This window comes from Talaromyces proteolyticus, assembly GCF_021365285.1.
Source record: "Talaromyces proteolyticus strain PMI_201 chromosome Unknown BGW36scaffold_3, whole genome shotgun sequence".
Taxonomy (NCBI): domain Eukaryota; kingdom Fungi; phylum Ascomycota; class Eurotiomycetes; order Eurotiales; family Trichocomaceae; genus Talaromyces; species Talaromyces proteolyticus.
This window is the reverse complement of record NW_025764279.1, coordinates 2898322-2916568: the sequence shown is the minus strand read 5'-3', so window position 1 is coordinate 2916568 and position 18247 is coordinate 2898322. Positions and strand designations below refer to the sequence as shown.

Below are 18247 nucleotides of genomic sequence, written 5' to 3'. Positions count from 1 at the left end.
GTGTTTTGGTAGTGGTGTTGTTTTCAAGTTGCGGATGATTTCGAGCATGTTTGCCTGGCCGTGTATGGAACCTCGATTTTGTATTGATTTTCGCACCGCTAGCATTACTGCTTAGGGTGTCTTTTGGCAATGACCTTTTATTTCTGTTGATAACAGGCCATTTAAAATTCGTTTCTTCTCAAACACCGTAATTCTATAACGGCTGAGGTCTCCTTATGCTCGCTTCACAATCGTATCCCTGCTACGACGTGGACACTGAATGCACTCAACCCATGTAAGCGTAATATATGGCTAGCATCCTTGAGAGGTTAAGAATAAAGAGAACCAGGAGCACAGAGGATGACGGATTCAATTAATACAATCCAATGCGATTGCCCCAACCGTCAGTTCCCGGATTGAGCACAATACGGTATGGAAACGGATTAGAGTCGCTTGTCGTAATAGGCGGAATATGGTCTTTGTCTCTGTTGACAATCGTCAAAATTTTCAAGGCAGCCTTCTGAAGCATATTCTCCATCGCCTTGCGCACTTTCGATCTCTCTGCTCAATAATTAACAACCAACGCCACCCAATACTTAAAGCGCCACTATATAGGTATAGAACTCACCAGACTCTGTCCGAGGAGTAGCGATTGTCACATCCAAAGTCCAAATCTCCCAACAAACCTCTTCCTCCCCCTTTCCGGTCAGACCACCAAACCACATACCAGACTTCTTCCGCTTCCTTTCAAAAAACTCGACGGCGATCCTCCCCCTAACCCCATTTCCGCCACTGTATGAGTTGGATGGCGTCGATAGATGCTGGCGTACCAACGCATTCACGCGCGAATCGATCAGCGTCTCGAGTTCCACGTCGCTTACTGTTGGGAGGGTAAGATCGAGGACGTCGACGAAACCGGGGCGGATGGAGGGAAAGTAGCGATGGAAGAAAATGAGATTCAAGACACCTTTTCAATCATCAGTATGAAATCAAACAATCAGTATTCGCTTCGCACCTTTCAACACATCCTTGACAGAGTTGGTGTCGGCGAAGATTTCGAGGAAGTACTCTGGGGGGTTACGGCGGGGTTCCATTGCTGATAAAGCTCACTCAAAAAGAGAGTCAGCTTGCGGCCGCGGCGGAACGGTATGGTATGCGTGCTCAAGCGAGAACGAGGGTTCCCTCGCTGAGTGGCAATCACCAGTCGGGCCGGGCATGTAGCGTCTGGGGACAGGAGGGCGCAATGAACTGATGGGGCATTTGGAGATGCGTATTAATATTGTGGTATGGAGGAGCATGGATTATGGAGGGAGGAAAATGCGACAGGGCCAAGAATAAACCCCGCCACGGTACGGTCTCCGGCGCCGGATACGGGCGGTCACGGCCGCTGCTAGCCATGCACAACTGATGTTAAGGCGACATGCAGCTTACTATTAATTAATTAGGGTATTATTAACAGCAGAATAAGTAGTATTTAAAGAGTGTACTGTCTAAATATTAACGAGTCGCACTCTACCGAGTGCCTATTTATACCCAGATACAAAGTATTACAAGACTACTAGTATGTGAATAATCAGCCAATCATAAATAGTGTATTTTACAAGAATGATATATGATCTAATGCCACATCTACAGAAATATTTCATGTTCCTCGGCTATGGAAAGCGGTGGTAGGCCATGAATTTTCTTAGGCACTGATAATTTCAGAATGTATAGAAGCTTATAACCATCGCCCAACCTGAACGTGTTGATAAGATCTATCGGAACGTGACAGGAAGCCTCCATTTCCTTGTTGCATGCATAAAATAGCCACCAGTAACTTCCAGTCACAAGTATCATTAGAATCGTGACTATCTTCTTTATAGGGCTGGTTAATGGGCGTATTATTTTGTGCCAAGCAGTGACCAAATACCTAATTGTACACATCCATCAAGAGTAAGAAGACTTGGCTTGGTCTTAATGGTTAGGCCTGTTGGCGTGTATTTCAAGATCTCGGAAAGGCTTTGATCTATCGTTTTCTCATCCAATATTCACATGAAATCCCTGAAACTCTGCTGGACATACGGACCCAGAGGCCTGTTTACAAAGGCATAGTCAACCTTCGAGGCCAAGAGTTGTTCTCCATGGACACGAGGTGCGAATGGACCGTGTATTTGGCAGCAATTCTGAGATGGGTCTTTAATGAGCCGGATTTTTATGAAGGAATATGGGCTATTTTATATGAGTACCAGCTCGACATCAAGACAGCTCTCCACAGAGAGCTCGAGGATCTTATAATATACTGTGAAATTCCAAAATGGCTTTTTAAAAAATAATTTAATTGATTTTATCTTAATAGTTTTGAATTTTCTAATATTACGCTCATATATAGAGTTGAATACATGAAAAAGGAAGCTGTGTATCCCTATACAGATGGTTCCAAATTGGGAAACCGCGTCCCTAATTGGCTAGTGCTGACTAACATTGACATTCGCGTCCTTACCCCATACTAGTTGACAACATTGAAGCCTGACAATCAATTACTTCCTTATTGTTTAATGATACATGTAATTCCAATTTTGGAGATTTTTACACTCTCATAACATAACCACTATAGAAGAACATTCACTCTCACTATGTCATTTCAATATCTCAACACACCACCAATCATCCCATCGCCGGAGGGAGTATTCAGTTTCTCTGTTCCTGCAAAGACCGATATATGGCGCAAACCACCGACCCTAGACGTATTCAGTGCTCCGGTTGCCTACAGAAAAATCCCTATCCAGCAATTCAGACGAGCTCGCGTCACGGTCAGTGGTGACTGGAGGACCCTCTACGACCAAGGAGGGCTTGTCATAATTCTACCACAATCTCAACACGGGTATGACACTAGCAATACCCACAAGCGCTGGGTAAAAGCCGGCGTTGAGTTTCACGATAATTCGCCCAAAGTGAGTGTCGTGTCTGCTGACTCTTGGGCGGACTGGAGTCTTTTGCCTGTGGGCAAGTCCGATACTGAGCAGGATGATGCGATAACGATTGTTTGCGAACGAGAATGTAATTCGGATGGGACATTTGGAGCAGGGCTTCATGTTTATCTAGCTGGTGTGAATGGTGAGAAGAAGATCATGATCCGTGAGGTGACTTGGCCTTTTTTTGGAGTTGGCGAGGATGATACCGTGGATGTTGGAATATATGCAGCACGGCCAACGCCTGATGAGAGAGAATCATTGACCGTCAAGCTGAAGGATTTTGTCATTGAGCTTGTCTGAACAAAATTGTGACCTTATTGCATCTATTTTACTGGAAAACTTCATATACCCCACTACTCCCTTATCAAAATGCGAATGTACGATTCGGCCTTGCCAGAATTGATGCTTGCTGGTACCAAGTATGTTAATATCAGTTGCTACCTTTAGCCTTAGAAGCACAATGAAACTTGTTGAATCATGAGTCTAGCGGGTTGGGAAAGTATTGCAGCTGAGAAATCAGCTCGCCCTCCATGCATCTCGTCAAGGAATCCCGGTCTGTCTTGGCTATTATAAATCCTTAGCGCTAGTCATAACCCCTCAATGCATCTCGTTCATTGATATGGTATCTTCAAATTTCTCACACCAATAAGACCGTGCCATTACCTTAATAAACGGAAACAATATATTTCAATATGGCGTCCATGAAAAGCGTTTTTGCCGCTTACTCCAACCGACTGAACGCTCTACAAACTAGCACCAACACATTTGCACAGGGCGTGGCTTGGGTGGAAGGGCAGCTATACCCGCTCTCCGAGGCACGCATCCCACTAATCGACCAGGGTTTCTTGCACGCCGATCTAACATATGATGTTCCTTCGGTGTGGGATGGTCGGTTTTTCCGGCTTGATGACCATCTAGCCCGATTAGATGCTAGTTGCAAAAAGATCAGAATGAGCCTCCCACGACCTCGAGAAGAAATCAAAGCCATCTTGGTAGATATGGTCGTCAGGAGTGGCATTCGAGATGCCTTTGTCGAGATCATTATTACACGCGGATTTCAAGGCGTGAGAAGCTCAAAGTCGGAGGATTTGCTGAACAATAACCTATACATGTTCATACAACCCTATCTCTGGGTCATGGAGCCAGAGGTCCAGATTGGTGGAGGGAGTGCCATTATTGCCCGGACAGTTCGTCGTATTCCTCCAGGCTCGTTTGATCCAACTGTGAAGAACTTGCAGTGGGGAGATTTTACACGAGCTATGTTTGAGGCTCGAGACCGCGATGCCATGCACCCTTTCCTAACGGATGGCGATGCTAATCTGACGGAAGGGTCTGGGTTCAATATTGTCCTTGTAAAGGACGGCATCATCTATACTCCAGATCGGGGTGTTTTGCAAGGTGTCACTCGTAAAAGTGTAATCGACGTTGCCCGAGCCAACAACATCGAGGTGCACGTCGAGGTGGTTCCGGTGCAGTTAGCATATCAATGTGATGAATTGTTTATGTGCACTACTGCTGGAGGTATTATGCCTATAACGACACTGGATGGCAAGCCTATTAATGGGGGGAAGATCGGCCCGATAACGAAGAAGATTTGGGATGGGTATTGGGCCATGCATTATGACCCAGCGTACAGCTTTGAGATCAACTACAAGTCTCTTCAATCGAGGCTTTAATGATTTTTCGAATTTAGCAACTGCTTGCTTTCTTATTGATTTTGATGGGCCATGAAATTCAATCTATATGCACATAGTACATCGAATTGAAATTGAATGTCAGGCAATCCGCCTGTATCAAAAATTGATATTTCTGACTACTCATCTATCAATTGATGTATTCAATATGTAAATCAGTCAATCTAAACCATCTTTCAAGTTGAGTGAGATATGTATCATGGGAAACTTCTACTACATAGCTCCGTGTAAAACCCCTAAAACTAAGACGGCGGGAGTGTCATTAACAACCCAGCAGAAGTTTTGTGTATAAACATCGATGTGTTGAATGTAGACGAATCAATCTGCCTGAAATTATAAATAAAGACTGTATGACCGTTTCATTAACTTAACAAACGGAAACGATAGATTTCAATATGACTGGACTTTCCCGTTGTGCAGCAGTTGATTCGGTAGTTTTATTCAAATAGCTCATATATTGATTGCTCATTGCGATCAGTGCCTGTACACTATATAAAAATTCGCGTATTCCGTCTAAATGTTGAACAGAAGTGACATGATTTGACCGACTTTGAAAAGTCGAAAACTAAGCTATCTAAATCTACAATGTAGGTACCGTACAAAGTTAAAACAGCAATGTGGGGAGAGGTGTAAAGAGAGACATATCGTAATGCAAATATAATACATAATGGGACCCAAATAGCTGACAATAAGCAGGCGGTGATCGAAGCAGCTTATCAAGCCTGGAAAGTGGCAGTCAATTGGTCGAATTCGGCCACACGAGCATCCGCGGTCTTTAGGAGTCCGGGAGTGATGAGCTCCGGGTCGATAAGAGTCTTCAGGTAGCTAGAAAGCACGCGCAAGATGAGAATGAAAGGTGTGATGTCGTCCACTCCTTGCTTCAATATGGCAACTGAGTTGGATTGCTCTAGTGCATGGCCAGACTTGGAAGTTGTTGAGCTGTCGAAACGACTCTAGCTTCCTGCCCTTCAGCCGATGGCTAAACTGGATGGCATCGACAATGTCGTTGGCCGCCGCCATGCACTTAGATATTGCGTCAGTGGTAAGAATAGTGGGAAAATCATGCTTCTGGGCCTTGAGCAGGGCCGCCTCATGTAGGTCGATTTCAGTCGTGTCCATTAACGTTCGCAGGTCTATTGCAACATAGCACGTGATAATAACCCTAATTCGTAATTACGTAACGGATCACGGGACCAGAAGACTTGCCGAGGAAGCGGCATCCCTCCGATGGGATGGGGAACATCAATGATCAAACGTCGGCTTCGGATCAGTCGTGTGCCATCGCCATTATTGTTTCCCATTCAACGCTCCATTTTCCACGCGACGCTGGCCTCATTTGACAATGCCATGAAAGTCTCGCATCGAGCCAAATATCTTCAACACAGCCCATAGCCCTCCTTTCAATCATGATCGGAGCTACAAAGCGCTGGTTCCGCCGCAATCGCAAGAGCTTAGCAATCGGCGCCGGTGTCGTCGGTGTCGGCTATCTTGCCGGTCAATATGTGCTGTCTAAAATATCAGAGGCGCGAGAGCGCATGAGTAGTGATAGAATTGCAAAGGAAAAGTACGCAGTCATCCTGATTTCGGTTGTTCCTACAACATACTGACGTTCTCGAGCGGCTCCCAGCCTCCGGCGACGTTTCGAACAGAACCAGGCCGATTGTACCTTTACCGTTCTCGCACTTCTTCCCACCGCAACTGAAAACATTATCGAGGCTCTCCCTGTCGAAGATCTCACAAGCGAATTGCAGAAAAAGCGAGCGGAGCGGCTGGCCAAGCTCAGCGGTTCAGACGTGTTGGGTTCCGAGCCAAGTTCTTCGACTGCACCTAGTGTTACTGATGAGGATGGAAGGAGTCTCTCCAGCTTTCAAGCTGATAGCTACGTTCATGCAAGCCAAATGGCTGGATCAGTAACCGATACAGACACCCAGCGACCCGCACGCAGTAAGACGGAATTGTGGAATGAAGTCAAAATATCCTGTAAGTTTCTGAAATGATGGTAGGTATTTGCACATAGTGCACTTACTAACTCGTTTATTTCATACAGCCATAACGAGAGCTATCATCTTGATATATTCACTGTCATTGTTGACGCTTCTCACCAGAATCCAGCTTAACCTGCTCGGCAGGAGAAACTACCTCTCCAGCGTTGTATCGCTCGCTTCCCCATCTAATGACGTATCGACCATTCGCCTTGAAGATAATGATGATGAATTCAGCCAGGCTTTTGGTAACGATTTCGAGACCAATAGGCGCTATTTAACATTCAGCTGGTGGCTGTTACATCGTGGTTGGAAGGGCTTGATGGAAAAGGTCCGAACCGCTGTTGAGGAGGTTTTCGGGTCTCTCAACCCTCGAGAAGATATCACCCTCGTTAGATTGTCATCACTAATCTTGGATGTGCGTAAACGTGTCGAAGGCGCCACAGAAGAAGACCGAAGGTTCGTCCGGAATTTCTCAATATTCTTTATGATATACTGATCGTTTTAGACTCACAAACTGGCTCCAATATTTATTACCGTCAAAGGAAGACGAAGATGTCGTACTGAAAGAGTCAGGCGTACTCAACCCAGACACCCCATCGTCACCTCAAACTACCGCTAGTTTGCGGCAACTATTAGACGAAACATCAGATCTCATCGAGTCACCATCTTTCAGCCGCATCTTAACTTCATTGAACAACGAAGGGTTTGCAAATTTGATTGAACAGAAATGTGCAACAGCTGTGTTCAAAGCACAAACAATACCTGAGCCAGCCACAGCAACAGCTTTGTCTTCGGCCGCAACTATCGTTCCTTCACCAGCACCACCCAAAGCCAAGCTAGCGACTGTACTGGCTCTGATTACGCGCGAAGCCCACGTTATTGGTAATGGTACGAATTCCCCGAACGAGTACCTTGCAGCCATGGAACAAAATGTTCGTGAGTTAGAAGCTTTTGCAGCTGTAGTGTATAGCTCCAACTTTGAACTCGGCCTTTTGCATTCTGAGGACACATCAACTGTACCGAATACGGATGCATCGTCTAACCCACTTCGACCGACGGATGCAAACGAAAATCTCCATGCTACTTCTGCAGAAGATGAGAGGGACAACACACATGGAGTCTATTCGGCGTTTGAGAGGGTCTGGGGCAAGGCTGTTGGAAGTTCTGACTCGAGTGGCGCAGCATGAAAGTGTCCCTGAGACAACTGTCTGAATTAATCAGTTGATTGATCTGAGTATTTATTTCGGCTGGGCACCTGTAAAACAAACATAATGAAGATCTTTGAATATATCTAGATATAGTCAAGCCAGCTATATTACACATAATTCCCAATCCAATCAGCTAGCTTGCTTTTGTATAGGATTTTAAGACTGAGCATAAATTTGCGATTTGTATATCATAATCGTTTTAGTATGACAGCTCAAACTTTGTCAAGCGAAGAAAATGCATCATCTTTATCTATTTACCCAAGTCACCAACCCACCAACCCATCAACTTATCTCCTCGACGCTTTCCCTCTAGACATCCTCGGGAATTCAAGTGGAATTCGCAATCTGCAGATACGCTTAATCGCGGCCTCGGTCTTGGTCTTGACACCCCATTTCTCATACTCCTTCTCACGCGGCTTATCTATACGACATCCCAATTCACGGAAATACTGCGTAATACCAGTATTATCAAGACGAAGGTCGTCACGCAGGTCCGCCGGATCAGTAGCAAGCTCATTCGCCGCATTACCACCAAATACGCTGTCCTTCATGGGAACGGGAGGGATAAGCAGTGACAAGGCACAGATGGTTGTGTGCAGTAACGTCACCTCCGTGCTAGACATGAAGCCCTGAGGCGCGAATTTACGGCGAACTGCTTCAATGACCGGATCAGGCAGCTGGGCCTCTGCCGATGTGCCCCCAGAGAGCAACCTTTTCAGGTCCTGGCGCAGCGGGAGGCGTTTGCTGCCGTGAGGGTCGGTTTTCTTCCCCTGTTTGAGACATCGGCCTAGCTCGAGAAGGACGAGAATGAAGCGGAGAAGTTGGAGGTGTGTGGTATTTGCGGAGTGCACGACGGCATCAATACGATGTGCCACGTAGCGCGAGGTACTCGTGACGGCATTTCCAGCCTCCACTTCCTCCTGCCATTCTTGAACGGGGAGTTGGTGCAATGTCGACAAGCCGCCGGGGACAAGCGCGTCGATGGTGTAGACGTCGGATGGGTGCGAGGCAGCTAGGTTTGCGGCGGGGATGGGTTTGTTGGCTTGGATCTGGGCTTGCATGTCGGCGTCCTTGGTGGTCGCTGATGCAATAGCTTCTGAGGGCATCGACGACAAGATGGCGGATTCGGCAACATTGCTGGCGCCTGCAGGAGCCAGCATGCTGTTCTCTGCCAGGGATTGTGCGGCTTTGCGAGATGCTTTTGTTCCGAAAGCTGCTGTGAGAGCGTCCCTTTGGGCGCGATATGAGGTCTGTTGGCATCGTGGTCAGTCTTCATCTTCAATCCAAATATAAAGAGGAGAGAGAGCTCCATACAGTTGTCCCATCAGCGTCGGCGCCAATCTCCTCGTCCTCTTCAAGTTCGCCATTCCGCTTGCTACTCCTCACGATACTGCGCAGCGTCATCTTCCTCACCTCAACAAACTGCCATGTTTTCTTCTCGGGATCGACAATGGCGATGTAATGATTTAGCATCGAGTCAACATCGTCGTCAGCCTCGCGACCGACAAAGTCAAGTTTTGGGTGTTCGGATGACTGTAGGAGCAGTTCGTTCGATCCAATTCCCTGGTTCCGATTCGATGGAGTCGACAATTCGATTACGTTGCGAGCTTTGAAGTATGGTTTGAAACCCTGGACTTTCCTTGGAAATTGCACACCAGGAGTATGAACTAGAAGTAGAATTAGTATACCAGGCCATCATTATGAGAAAGAAGTTCCTTTAAGATTTATACCTAGCACTGGAGCGAGTTCACTATTATCTCCAAGTACACTTGCGGTCAGTAGAGGTAGGTTTTGCGGAGCAAGAGCAGGCTTTTTGCTAGGCCGATCGTGCCTGTCGGAGTCTCTCTTTCGTTTCTTTTCTGATTTATCTGACGCCATTGTTTCGGCTTGTACTTTATTGTAGATGACGAATGGACATAATCTGGACAGCTAATAGCTGTTCTATCGATCTTCATCTTTGACTGGCTCAACAATTTCTTGGAAAAAAAATTTCCCGGCGGCGGATACTCCACACGGCGCACATTGCTTAGACCACCTAATGAAAAGCGTTCACCAATTATTATTCAACAGACAGCATAGCCATCTTGGCTTGTTATTAATGTTTAGTTTACTTATTAAAGAATTGAATCAACCCTGAGTAATTTTCTTTGGTACCGGCAAGCTTCACTAAATGTAGTAGCTATCAATCATCACGCACCCAGAGCGCCATTGATCATATCAAGTAATTTTGCAAACGCATCTCCATGAGAACATTTCCAACCCATCGTCACGCAACGCGTTATAATAACACTGCAAGACTAGAGTGGAAAAGAAAAGAGTTGACCGGTTCCCCATGTTAACAACCTCGAGCAAACAAATTATCCGAAATCAAGAGTGATGATTCTCCTTCTTCATCAATTCATTCCTCCTTCCAGCCCCCCAAACACACGGTCCGTCCCTCCATTAAGAAAGATGAGCAAGTTTCCCAGGCTTTCCCATCCCTTTTCGGCAGGCGCTTTTTGCGAAACCCAAGCGCGGCACACACAAAAACAGCCCAAACATTTCAGTCGTAAACTTTTGGTATAGAGCTTGGTAGCTGGAACGCAATCGCTGAATTGGTAAGCTCCAGGTTTATGACTTATCGACAGCAATATATGACGAGCGATACTGCAAGCGAAGTTGTGGACAATCTCTAGTGGAGAGGGTATTTTTTCCAGACGAAGAATCAACAAACAGAAAAACTTCAGAGTGTTCGATTCCACATGTAGATGTTAAGGTCGTGTTTGGTTTTCAACGATAAGGCTTCAACACAGATGAAACCGAGATGGAGTGGTCACGAGTTTACTTGCTGTGTGATTGTAAGCTGTTTGCACATCGACTATACACAGGCAGCAAGTGGCACTTACGATCTGGCCCGGACCTTTCTTCTCTTACGCTTGAGACGGCGAACGCGCTTCTTTCTCCATTTAGCTCTCATCTTCGCAGATGGTTCGAGACTATTTTGAACTGCGTCAGCAGGACTGCATCAAGTGGAACGGTGCAGCTTGGAGGTCCATTGCTACGTATATAGTAGTGGAAGTCCAATTGGTATGCTGTTACCGGGGGTAAAGCTGCAACTTACACTTCTTCGAGGATGAGGGGATGGTTGCAAGAGTGATGGTGAGGCGGAAGCTCTCGTCGGCTTTGAATGTGTGTGGGTGCTTAGTCAGCTTCTCGTCTAAGGGAGGCACTAGCCTCTTACGGAAACGTCCCGCGGGGTGCGACGGCAATAATGACATCAGCGTTCGATTCCTCTCTAGGTAGTAGACATTGAATCTAGAATTTCTACAAATTCAACAGTGGAATGGTGCAATTGACCTGTAGCAATTCTTTGGTCGCCTCTTACGGGAATGCTTAGTGGGAAGCTATCCGCCGAGGACACTTTACGCTATATAGGAAATATTTAATATTGAACATTACATTGATAACCAACGAGTCGAATACTGAGATTAATTGGATGTATTTGTTGATATCAATACCTACTCCCACATATCAGCCTTTCCAGTATCAATAAGTATAGCGATAGCTCGGCGCTAAATCTCCCAGATTTTCTTCCTCTTCATCTTGTTGGCCGCTGATCATTGCCTCGGCATTACCCAAAGCAGCATTTCGATCGCGTTGGCGATTTGCATGCCAAAGAGAAATCACATAGCTAATACATGCTGCAGCTGACAGACATGAGAAGGATATGGAAACGATGTAACCGGTTCTGTAGTTAGGAGGGAAGAAGGAATAGGTCGAAATAATGCCGCCAACTAAAACATCAATTGTTAACAGTTGATCCTTTATATAGGAGGTTCTTGAAATGTATAAAGCTGCGTACGTACTATTTCCAAATCCAATCTGGAATGCCGTAGCTACGGCCTTCCTATGGTGTCCGCCTAGATTCATAGCGAACCAACAGATGACGATGGGCATCGCCGAGTAGGTTCCTATATCCCCGGTCAGATTCTCACTTCAAAACTTATCAAGTGTGTGAAATACCTGATGTCACCAGAAACAAAGCTCCATACTGTACATGTGGGTGATTTCGAATGTTAAGTAGCATAGCAAAACCGGCGATGGATATACAAATCGAGACAATGCCGAACGTGAAGCGGTGACGTAACTTATCAGAGCAGTACGCTACGAAAAGAGAAAAGACAAATGCAGCTGCCCATGGTGGAATAGACCATAGTTGAGTATTTACAGCTAAGTCGACTGTCAGCAATGCGATAAATATAATAGGACTGTGAGCAATTTTCTACCGTTGTATCCGTATGTTCTGATGATGGAATTTGCGAAATAAGCATATCCTACATCACAGCAGATTAGTGACCATCAACAGACCAAATAAAGGGATATTCACCGTAAGCTGGTACAATGAGCCCGAAATATGCCAGTGCTGCAAAAAATATCTTATCTAGAAATCAATTAGAATCAGCATATCCAAGAAGACGATGCGGTGCATCTTTACAGTCTTTAAAGACATTGAGAGTATCTTTCAAGGTGATAGAACGCGAATGAGTAGATTTCCCGACATCATTCTCTAGCTTGGCTTTAATAAAGCTGCGTTCCTCTTCATTAAGCCAAGTAACAGTTTCCGGAAAATCAGGTATGATCCAAAATGCAATGACAGCGATGACTATGGTGAGTAATCCTTCGATGATAAAAATCCAACGCCAAGCACTGTACCCACGAATTCCGCCCATTTGGCCAATTCCGTAAGCTAATAGTCCACCAAAGGCACCGGCAAGGGTGGTGGAGCTAAAGAAGAAGGAAAAGCGCTTTTGGGCTTCGCTTCTCTTGTACCAGCATGACAATAGGTAGAAACCTAGCATTTGAAGTCAAAAATAATTCCTGATCTTGTTTTCTTCGTTGTATACGTACATCCAGGAAACCTATAACGGTCAGTTAAACCACATCAGATTAATATATTGAAACTTAGTTAGAACTCACATGCCTGTTTCAAAAACGCCTAAGAAGAAGCGTGTGGCCATCAGGCCCCCCCAATTCTGAACAAGTCCCTAATTCATCTCAGTTATTCACTTTAGTCTCGAACACACTCAAAAGTAGATGGTCGCCTACCTGCATCACCATGGTGAATCCAAACATCGCCATACAAAAAGAAAGCCACACATGAGGCTTTAGCTTTTTGAGCAAAATATTTGATGGTACCTGACAGAAACAAACATTAGAATCTCGACTCATTAGCGTTCATCCACGGACATCAAATACCTCAAAGATGATATACGGCACAAAAAAAATCGTAAGAGCGGTGTTATACTTTGTTCCCTTAACAATATTCAGATCTGACTGAAGCCCAAACAGCGCCGCATTGCTAATGTTCACCCTACAGAGAGACAACCTTAAGTACAGTACAATTCATGAATAACGCGCGACTCGGTTACCTACCGGTCAAGGAAAGCCATCAAATAGAGCACGCATAGCACCGGCAGAACATGGAGATCGATCTTGGTCATTAATCGGCGTTCAGTGGTGCTAGTGAGCTGCCCGGAGATAGGAGACTCCGGGATTTCGATATTTCCCTCATCTTTGAACTCATCGCGTACTATACCGTCAGTCAGCATGGTATTTGGAGGTTTAATGGAGCATTTTCTTAGGCATAGAGAGTCATACCGGCTATTATCGCCATATTGAAGACTTTTTTTTTAGCAGGCGGCCGTACCGAAGCAAGGGATGAAATCTCGTCTGGACCTCGGCGTGGACAAGAATATTACAATGGGCTGAATGATGAGGCAGACTAAAGTCTTTAAGAAAAGAGCAGACGAAGTGGGGCCAGTACGTAAAATGCAGAGCTGCAACTGCGAATAATACGAGTGACTTGGCGGTCTCACTAGCCGCATTGATCTGTAGCCCTGATGAATTGTTTATATCAAAGTTGAGTAGGATCTCGATCCACGAGCTTAGTCCTGATGCTAGCAATCCGAATCCATCTGGACTAGGCGCCGTAGGAGGATGGAAGCATTATAATTATGCGCGGTCGTACAGAGTAGAGTAATATATAACCTTAATAAGCAAGCAGAAACAATAGTCTAAATGTTCTCCATATGGAGCTGTCAGCCAATAGAAACCTCTAGATATTCGGCCAGGTGCCCGAACTGAGGGGTATCAGCCAATCACATGAGCTGGGCTGCAGTTCTCTTTGTGCTCCCCGCATTTCTTCTCCAATCATAATGCAATGACGTTTCTCAGCACCAAAATTACCATCAAGAGCATCAAAACGCCATGCCAAAAATCGACATTCCCCAATTTTGAACACCTTACTCTTAATGACAAATATTAGTATAAATTTATATATAAATACATTTAAATGAATAAGTTCATGATAATTCAGACTTATATGCTAATTTAATTAAATTCATTACTAAACATTATGTAATAGACGATTTGCGATCCTTAAATTAAAGTTCTACAATATCTGGTGATTATTTGTTATCTAAAAGATATATGGTTATTCTGTAAGGAGATATTTGGGATTTTATAGATTCGACAGCATATTTACTTGGAAACTGGACTAATATCGCGTGCAGAAAGCTTCTACTGTTTTAGTGAGAAGTATATCAGGTCCTTATCTGATAATATGCTGGTCGTTTTTTGAGCAAGTATGGAATCCAAAGGTAGGTTAATGTCTTTGAACTGGATATTGCCTATGATCACCTGAAAAAACGTCCTTTTATTATATCCTATATACTGTACGAAGGGTCGAAAAACCAGAGGGTATCAAATGCTTATTCTTGATAGTCATGGAAGTCATTTAGCTGCCGAACTTGATCGTATATGTACTGAGAATAATATTATTCCAGTCTATATGCCTCCGCACTCCTCACATCTTTTTGTAACCTCTTGATGTCAGCTGTTTTGTGTGCTTCATCCGCTAGCCCGAGATACTATCTCCATGGCTTTGGAAACACCAAAGTCTAGGATTCTGCCAATTTCAATTTGCAACTATTTATTTCTTCTTTCTCGATAGTTTATTTGATCATTGCCAAATCTGATAATATGCTAGAGCTTATAAACACCGAAGAAATCCGCCGGTACTCATCCACGGCGGTGGTGTGCAACTTCTGAAGCACCACAAAGTCGTGACTCTAATCCACCAGCTGGGACATGGAATTCACGATCGTGTCTCCAAGACCACTTACTCACACTTCCATGGCGCTAGAACACTTTGTGGCTTTGTCGAGGTGTCAAGACTAGATGCTCCGGAATTGGTCCTGGAAACCCTCGCAGCTGAGATATTTGAGTTAGCAATACTAGGCGCTGTGGAAGCAGAACGTCGAAACAAATTCGATGGATCGCCCCGTTCGCTCCTTTTTACTGTGTTAATGTTAATACTTTCATCCCTACCAACTCACCTCCCGTTTCCTTTTGGAAGAAGATTTCCTACGGCTTTACCATCTACTAAAATGACTGATAACCAACGCGAGCAACATGAGAGTGCACATAGATGGGGAGATGTCTTGGACAAGGAGATTCACAGCCTGCCAAACCTATCTGACTCTGACCTTCGGGATCTTCTATCAACACCGCAAGAAGATAGACATTCTAGAAGACTCAAATTCGACCCTACAGTGGCTTTCAGATACATTCCACGAGAATTCAAAGGACAGGAAATAAAATTCGATCTAGCCTTAAGTCACCTTAAAACCCGCCTTAATGATACTCTTTTTAATCGATTACGTGCAATCCCGGGGTATTTCTACAAGTTGAGAGAGAAAGAAAAAGACGATAATAAATTTGTCATCTATTAACGACGAGGAAAAGACTTTAGGTTGCCTGAATTTCTCCAAGATCTCCCTACACGTATTATTCGCGAATCAATTGTTGATCCACGAGGTTTAAATATGAAGGTACAGAATCCATCAACAGTGCAGAATCTATCGATGATTCAGAATCCATTGATGGTTTGGAACCTATCACTATCGATAGAGGATGTAAGTTATATCCCGCATCCTCTATTTCATAAATCCTGGGTCGGAATTCGTCTTTGGCACTCTAGGATTTGTCGCAAGTCTTTTTCAGAAAAATGAGAAAAAACATATTCTTGTTACCATTGCGCATATCCTAGATGATGCTGATGGGGAATTTTTCCGACTAGAAGAAAACACTGACAGCAGAATCCAGTCAGTAATTCTACATATGACTTAGGCAACAGTTTTTACGTATAAAACGAATTACTGAGCCTCCCTATAAATAGTGCAAGTCCTCAGCATCGGTAATTGATAACAACCCGTCCATTGATTAAACGCTATAATTATGCAATAGAGTAGGCCATTTCCTCAACCTAGACACCTTGCCTCAAACCCTTGGTATATACGAACCGCCAATCCCCATTTGCCACAAAATAAAAGAAAACCGCGAGAATCCATCCCTAATAAAATAATGAATACAAATAGAGAGGAAAATTCACGTCAAGGCCATACGCCAAAACCAACTTTGCCCGAAATGTGCACGAATGCGTACGAATTTGGCTGTCTATCAAGCATTTGGTGTAACCGAGACTTGAGTCTCGTGCTCAAGCACGAGCTTCTCTTGCTTCGGTGAAGAAGGTGGTGAATGAAACTCGTCTTTCTCCAGCACAGTCGTTTCCTCGTGCACATCGTGTTGTGCCTGCTCTTCCTCCCGTTCAGACTTCTCAACAGAGTCGAGGACAACTGGAGGCGTTGTCTTGAGGCTATCGTGGCTATCCCCTTCTCGCGAGGAGCCACTAGAACGCCGAATATCTGGATGCACGGGGACTGTGGGAGACGGTGAAGCCGGGAGAGTTGATTCTTGGGTGGGAAGAGAATCGTGCTTGCGTACGGGATTGCGAGGAGGGAGTGCAGGTGGAAGTCGCTTAGGAATTGTGACTAGTCGCGGACGTGAGAAGTTCGCAGATGGAGAAGTCTCTTCCACCGGCGTAGCTGGCTTTTCATGAATAATATCATGCTTGGTGATCGTGGTGTTGCTCGCATCGTGAATTTCAAATCCCTCCTTGTCTATATCGTCTTCTTTCTCTGGGTGGTCTTCTTTTTCGTGAACCTCATGGCCATCTGACGTGTCCGGAGTATCCCATTGATTCTGCTCGGGCGACACTGGCGTTTCCTCCAAACTACGAGAAGATGCAGCACTAACTGAAGGGGGAGCACGAGGAGGCAAATCATCTGTTTGGGTCCCCCTGTCAATGCTAGCGTGGCTTTTGGTACTCTGCAGGCTAGCCCGCCAGCTTTGTCGCGGCGATGAATCAATGCTTTGTCTAACGAAAGAGTTATAAATAGGACTTGAAGGACTAGGGCGGAATTCAAAGACCTCATGACTTGGCCTGTTGTGGGTTCCTGCCTCTCGAATGAAAAGGCCATGCTCTTCTAAAGCACGCACTCCATAGGGGTCTGGATCATCTGTGGCAGGAATCCCAAACCCAGTCTCATCCTCATTAACAATGATTGCATCGCCGGGAGCTTCTCCTGGTGGTGGTAAGTTAGTTTCGTCAACATCATGGTCACCCTGGGCGGCTTTGATGGTCTGGAACAGGGTCCGAAGAGAGTCGGATGAATTTGTAACATTGCCCGCGAGGATTTCTTGTGCAGACACCTTTCGGCCATAAAAGCGGGCGTTTTCATCAGTACGTTCAACGATGATTGTGCCGTCCACTTGGACTCCTGCGTATAGCCCGCGACTCTTCATGTATGTCCATATTGGGGCTTGTCGTTTGTGAACTTCGCTATCAACAACGCCTCCCAAACCAATCGGGCCGGCTGTTGCGCTTAACTCTCCGCCAAGTGTGGCCCGAAGCTTTTTAAAGCCTTCTAGAGCATCGTAGGTGTTGATGATAACAACACAATCGTAGATATCGACACCCACGAGGAATCCTAACGCGGCGGTATGCAGGAGGATACCAGAAGGCGCACTCCATTCACCAGTTTCAGGTATGCGAGCCATCAAGACACCACTGCCCCCAGCACCGCTCAACCAGAGGCCGGTTCGCATAGTCGTGAAAATAGCAATGCCCTTGGCTCGTTTGATGACTTCCGAAGGAATCTTCACCAGGACACGTTGTTTGCCGACAGGACGATCTATCTTCTGCTTCGTATTGGCGGCATTGGCGGCATTCTCGGCTTCCTGCTCTTTTGCAGCCTCGGCCTCGGCATCGATTTTATCGTAGAAGCCATCCTTGCAGAAGCTTCTCAGAATGCGTGCTGCTTTTTCGCTTTCTTTGTCCAGTGTGGTTGGCCAGAATGCTTCTGCACCTACTCGGTTTGATAAACGGTTGACAGGAGCCCCGAGCTTGTCCAAAGCTTGCCACGCCTTGTCGAACCCTTTTTTCCCAAACCCGAGCCCCTTCTTCGAGTAGTCTTTCCACGAGTTCCGAGACATCGCGAACGGTCGCTATCAAGCTCGTCCTCGAATGTCGCAGAGCGACCAGGATG

General features: G+C 45.4%; 9 protein-coding genes across 9 annotated transcripts; 4 read left to right on the top strand and 5 right to left on the bottom strand.

Moving 5' to 3' along the window:
- Positions 1-352: 352 nt before the first annotated feature.
- Positions 353-1363, bottom strand: BGW36DRAFT_337154 (autophagy-related protein; the record flags this gene model as incomplete). Its single annotated transcript, XM_046212985.1, has 3 exons — positions 995-1363; positions 608-946; positions 353-543 (listed from the first exon to the last, which is right to left on the bottom strand). The coding sequence occupies exons 1-3, from the start codon at positions 1071-1073 to the stop codon at positions 353-355; spliced, it is 609 nt and encodes a 202-aa protein (XP_046075945.1). The 5' UTR covers positions 1074-1363.
- A 1128-nt stretch (positions 1364-2491) lies between these two features.
- Positions 2492-3465, top strand: BGW36DRAFT_373098 (uncharacterized protein). The gene has a single exon (XM_046215552.1). The coding sequence runs from the start codon at positions 2595-2597 to the stop codon at positions 3231-3233; it is 639 nt and encodes a 212-aa protein (XP_046075944.1). The 5' UTR covers positions 2492-2594; the 3' UTR covers positions 3234-3465.
- Positions 3466-3502: 37 nt separating this feature from the next.
- Positions 3503-4866, top strand: BGW36DRAFT_373097 (aminotransferase). Its single transcript, XM_046215551.1, has one exon. The coding sequence runs from the start codon at positions 3626-3628 to the stop codon at positions 4607-4609; it is 984 nt and encodes a 327-aa protein (XP_046075943.1). The 5' UTR covers positions 3503-3625; the 3' UTR covers positions 4610-4866.
- Positions 4867-5026: 160 nt separating this feature from the next.
- On the bottom strand, positions 5027-5803 carry BGW36DRAFT_373096 (uncharacterized protein). Its single transcript, XM_046215550.1, has one exon. It carries the CDS (start codon positions 5744-5746, stop codon positions 5453-5455), a length of 294 nt encoding a protein of 97 aa, XP_046075942.1. The 5' UTR covers positions 5747-5803; the 3' UTR covers positions 5027-5452.
- Positions 5804-6033: 230 nt separating this feature from the next.
- Positions 6034-7799, top strand: BGW36DRAFT_424836 (putative peroxisomal membrane protein; the record flags this gene model as incomplete). Its single annotated transcript, XM_046220025.1, has 4 exons — positions 6034-6191; positions 6255-6607; positions 6675-7068; positions 7118-7799. The coding sequence occupies 4 exons, from the start codon at positions 6034-6036 to the stop codon at positions 7797-7799; spliced, it is 1587 nt and encodes a 528-aa protein (XP_046075941.1).
- Positions 7800-7968: 169 nt separating this feature from the next.
- BGW36DRAFT_373094 (RNA polymerase I associated factor, A49-like protein) lies at positions 7969-9837 on the bottom strand. The gene is made up of 3 exons (XM_046215549.1): positions 9551-9837; positions 9135-9487; positions 7969-9070 (listed from the first exon to the last, which is right to left on the bottom strand). The coding sequence occupies exons 1-3, from the start codon at positions 9696-9698 to the stop codon at positions 8108-8110; spliced, it is 1464 nt and encodes a 487-aa protein (XP_046075940.1). The 5' UTR covers positions 9699-9837; the 3' UTR covers positions 7969-8107.
- A 1323-nt stretch (positions 9838-11160) lies between these two features.
- Positions 11161-13561, bottom strand: BGW36DRAFT_405323 (putative MFS transporter). The gene is made up of 12 exons (XM_046218963.1): positions 13458-13561; positions 13233-13389; positions 13056-13170; positions 12906-12995; positions 12777-12844; positions 12708-12718; positions 12295-12651; positions 12187-12240; positions 12086-12133; positions 11823-12029; positions 11666-11770; positions 11161-11593 (listed from the first exon to the last, which is right to left on the bottom strand). The coding sequence occupies exons 1-12, from the start codon at positions 13471-13473 to the stop codon at positions 11346-11348; spliced, it is 1476 nt and encodes a 491-aa protein (XP_046075939.1). The 5' UTR covers positions 13474-13561; the 3' UTR covers positions 11161-11345.
- A 1279-nt stretch (positions 13562-14840) lies between these two features.
- Positions 14841-15911, top strand: BGW36DRAFT_446236 (uncharacterized protein; the record flags this gene model as incomplete). The annotated part of the gene is made up of 2 exons (XM_046221701.1): positions 14841-14894; positions 14942-15911. 2 exons carry the CDS (start codon positions 14841-14843, stop codon positions 15590-15592), a joined length of 705 nt encoding a protein of 234 aa, XP_046075938.1. The 3' UTR covers positions 15593-15911.
- Positions 15912-16319: 408 nt separating this feature from the next.
- Positions 16320-18194, bottom strand: BGW36DRAFT_290422 (DUF500 domain protein; the record flags this gene model as incomplete). The annotated part of the gene is made up of 2 exons (XM_046210762.1): positions 16320-16984; positions 17027-18194. The coding sequence occupies 2 exons, from the start codon at positions 18192-18194 to the stop codon at positions 16320-16322; spliced, it is 1833 nt and encodes a 610-aa protein (XP_046075937.1).
- Between the last annotated feature and the right edge of the window lie 53 nt (positions 18195-18247).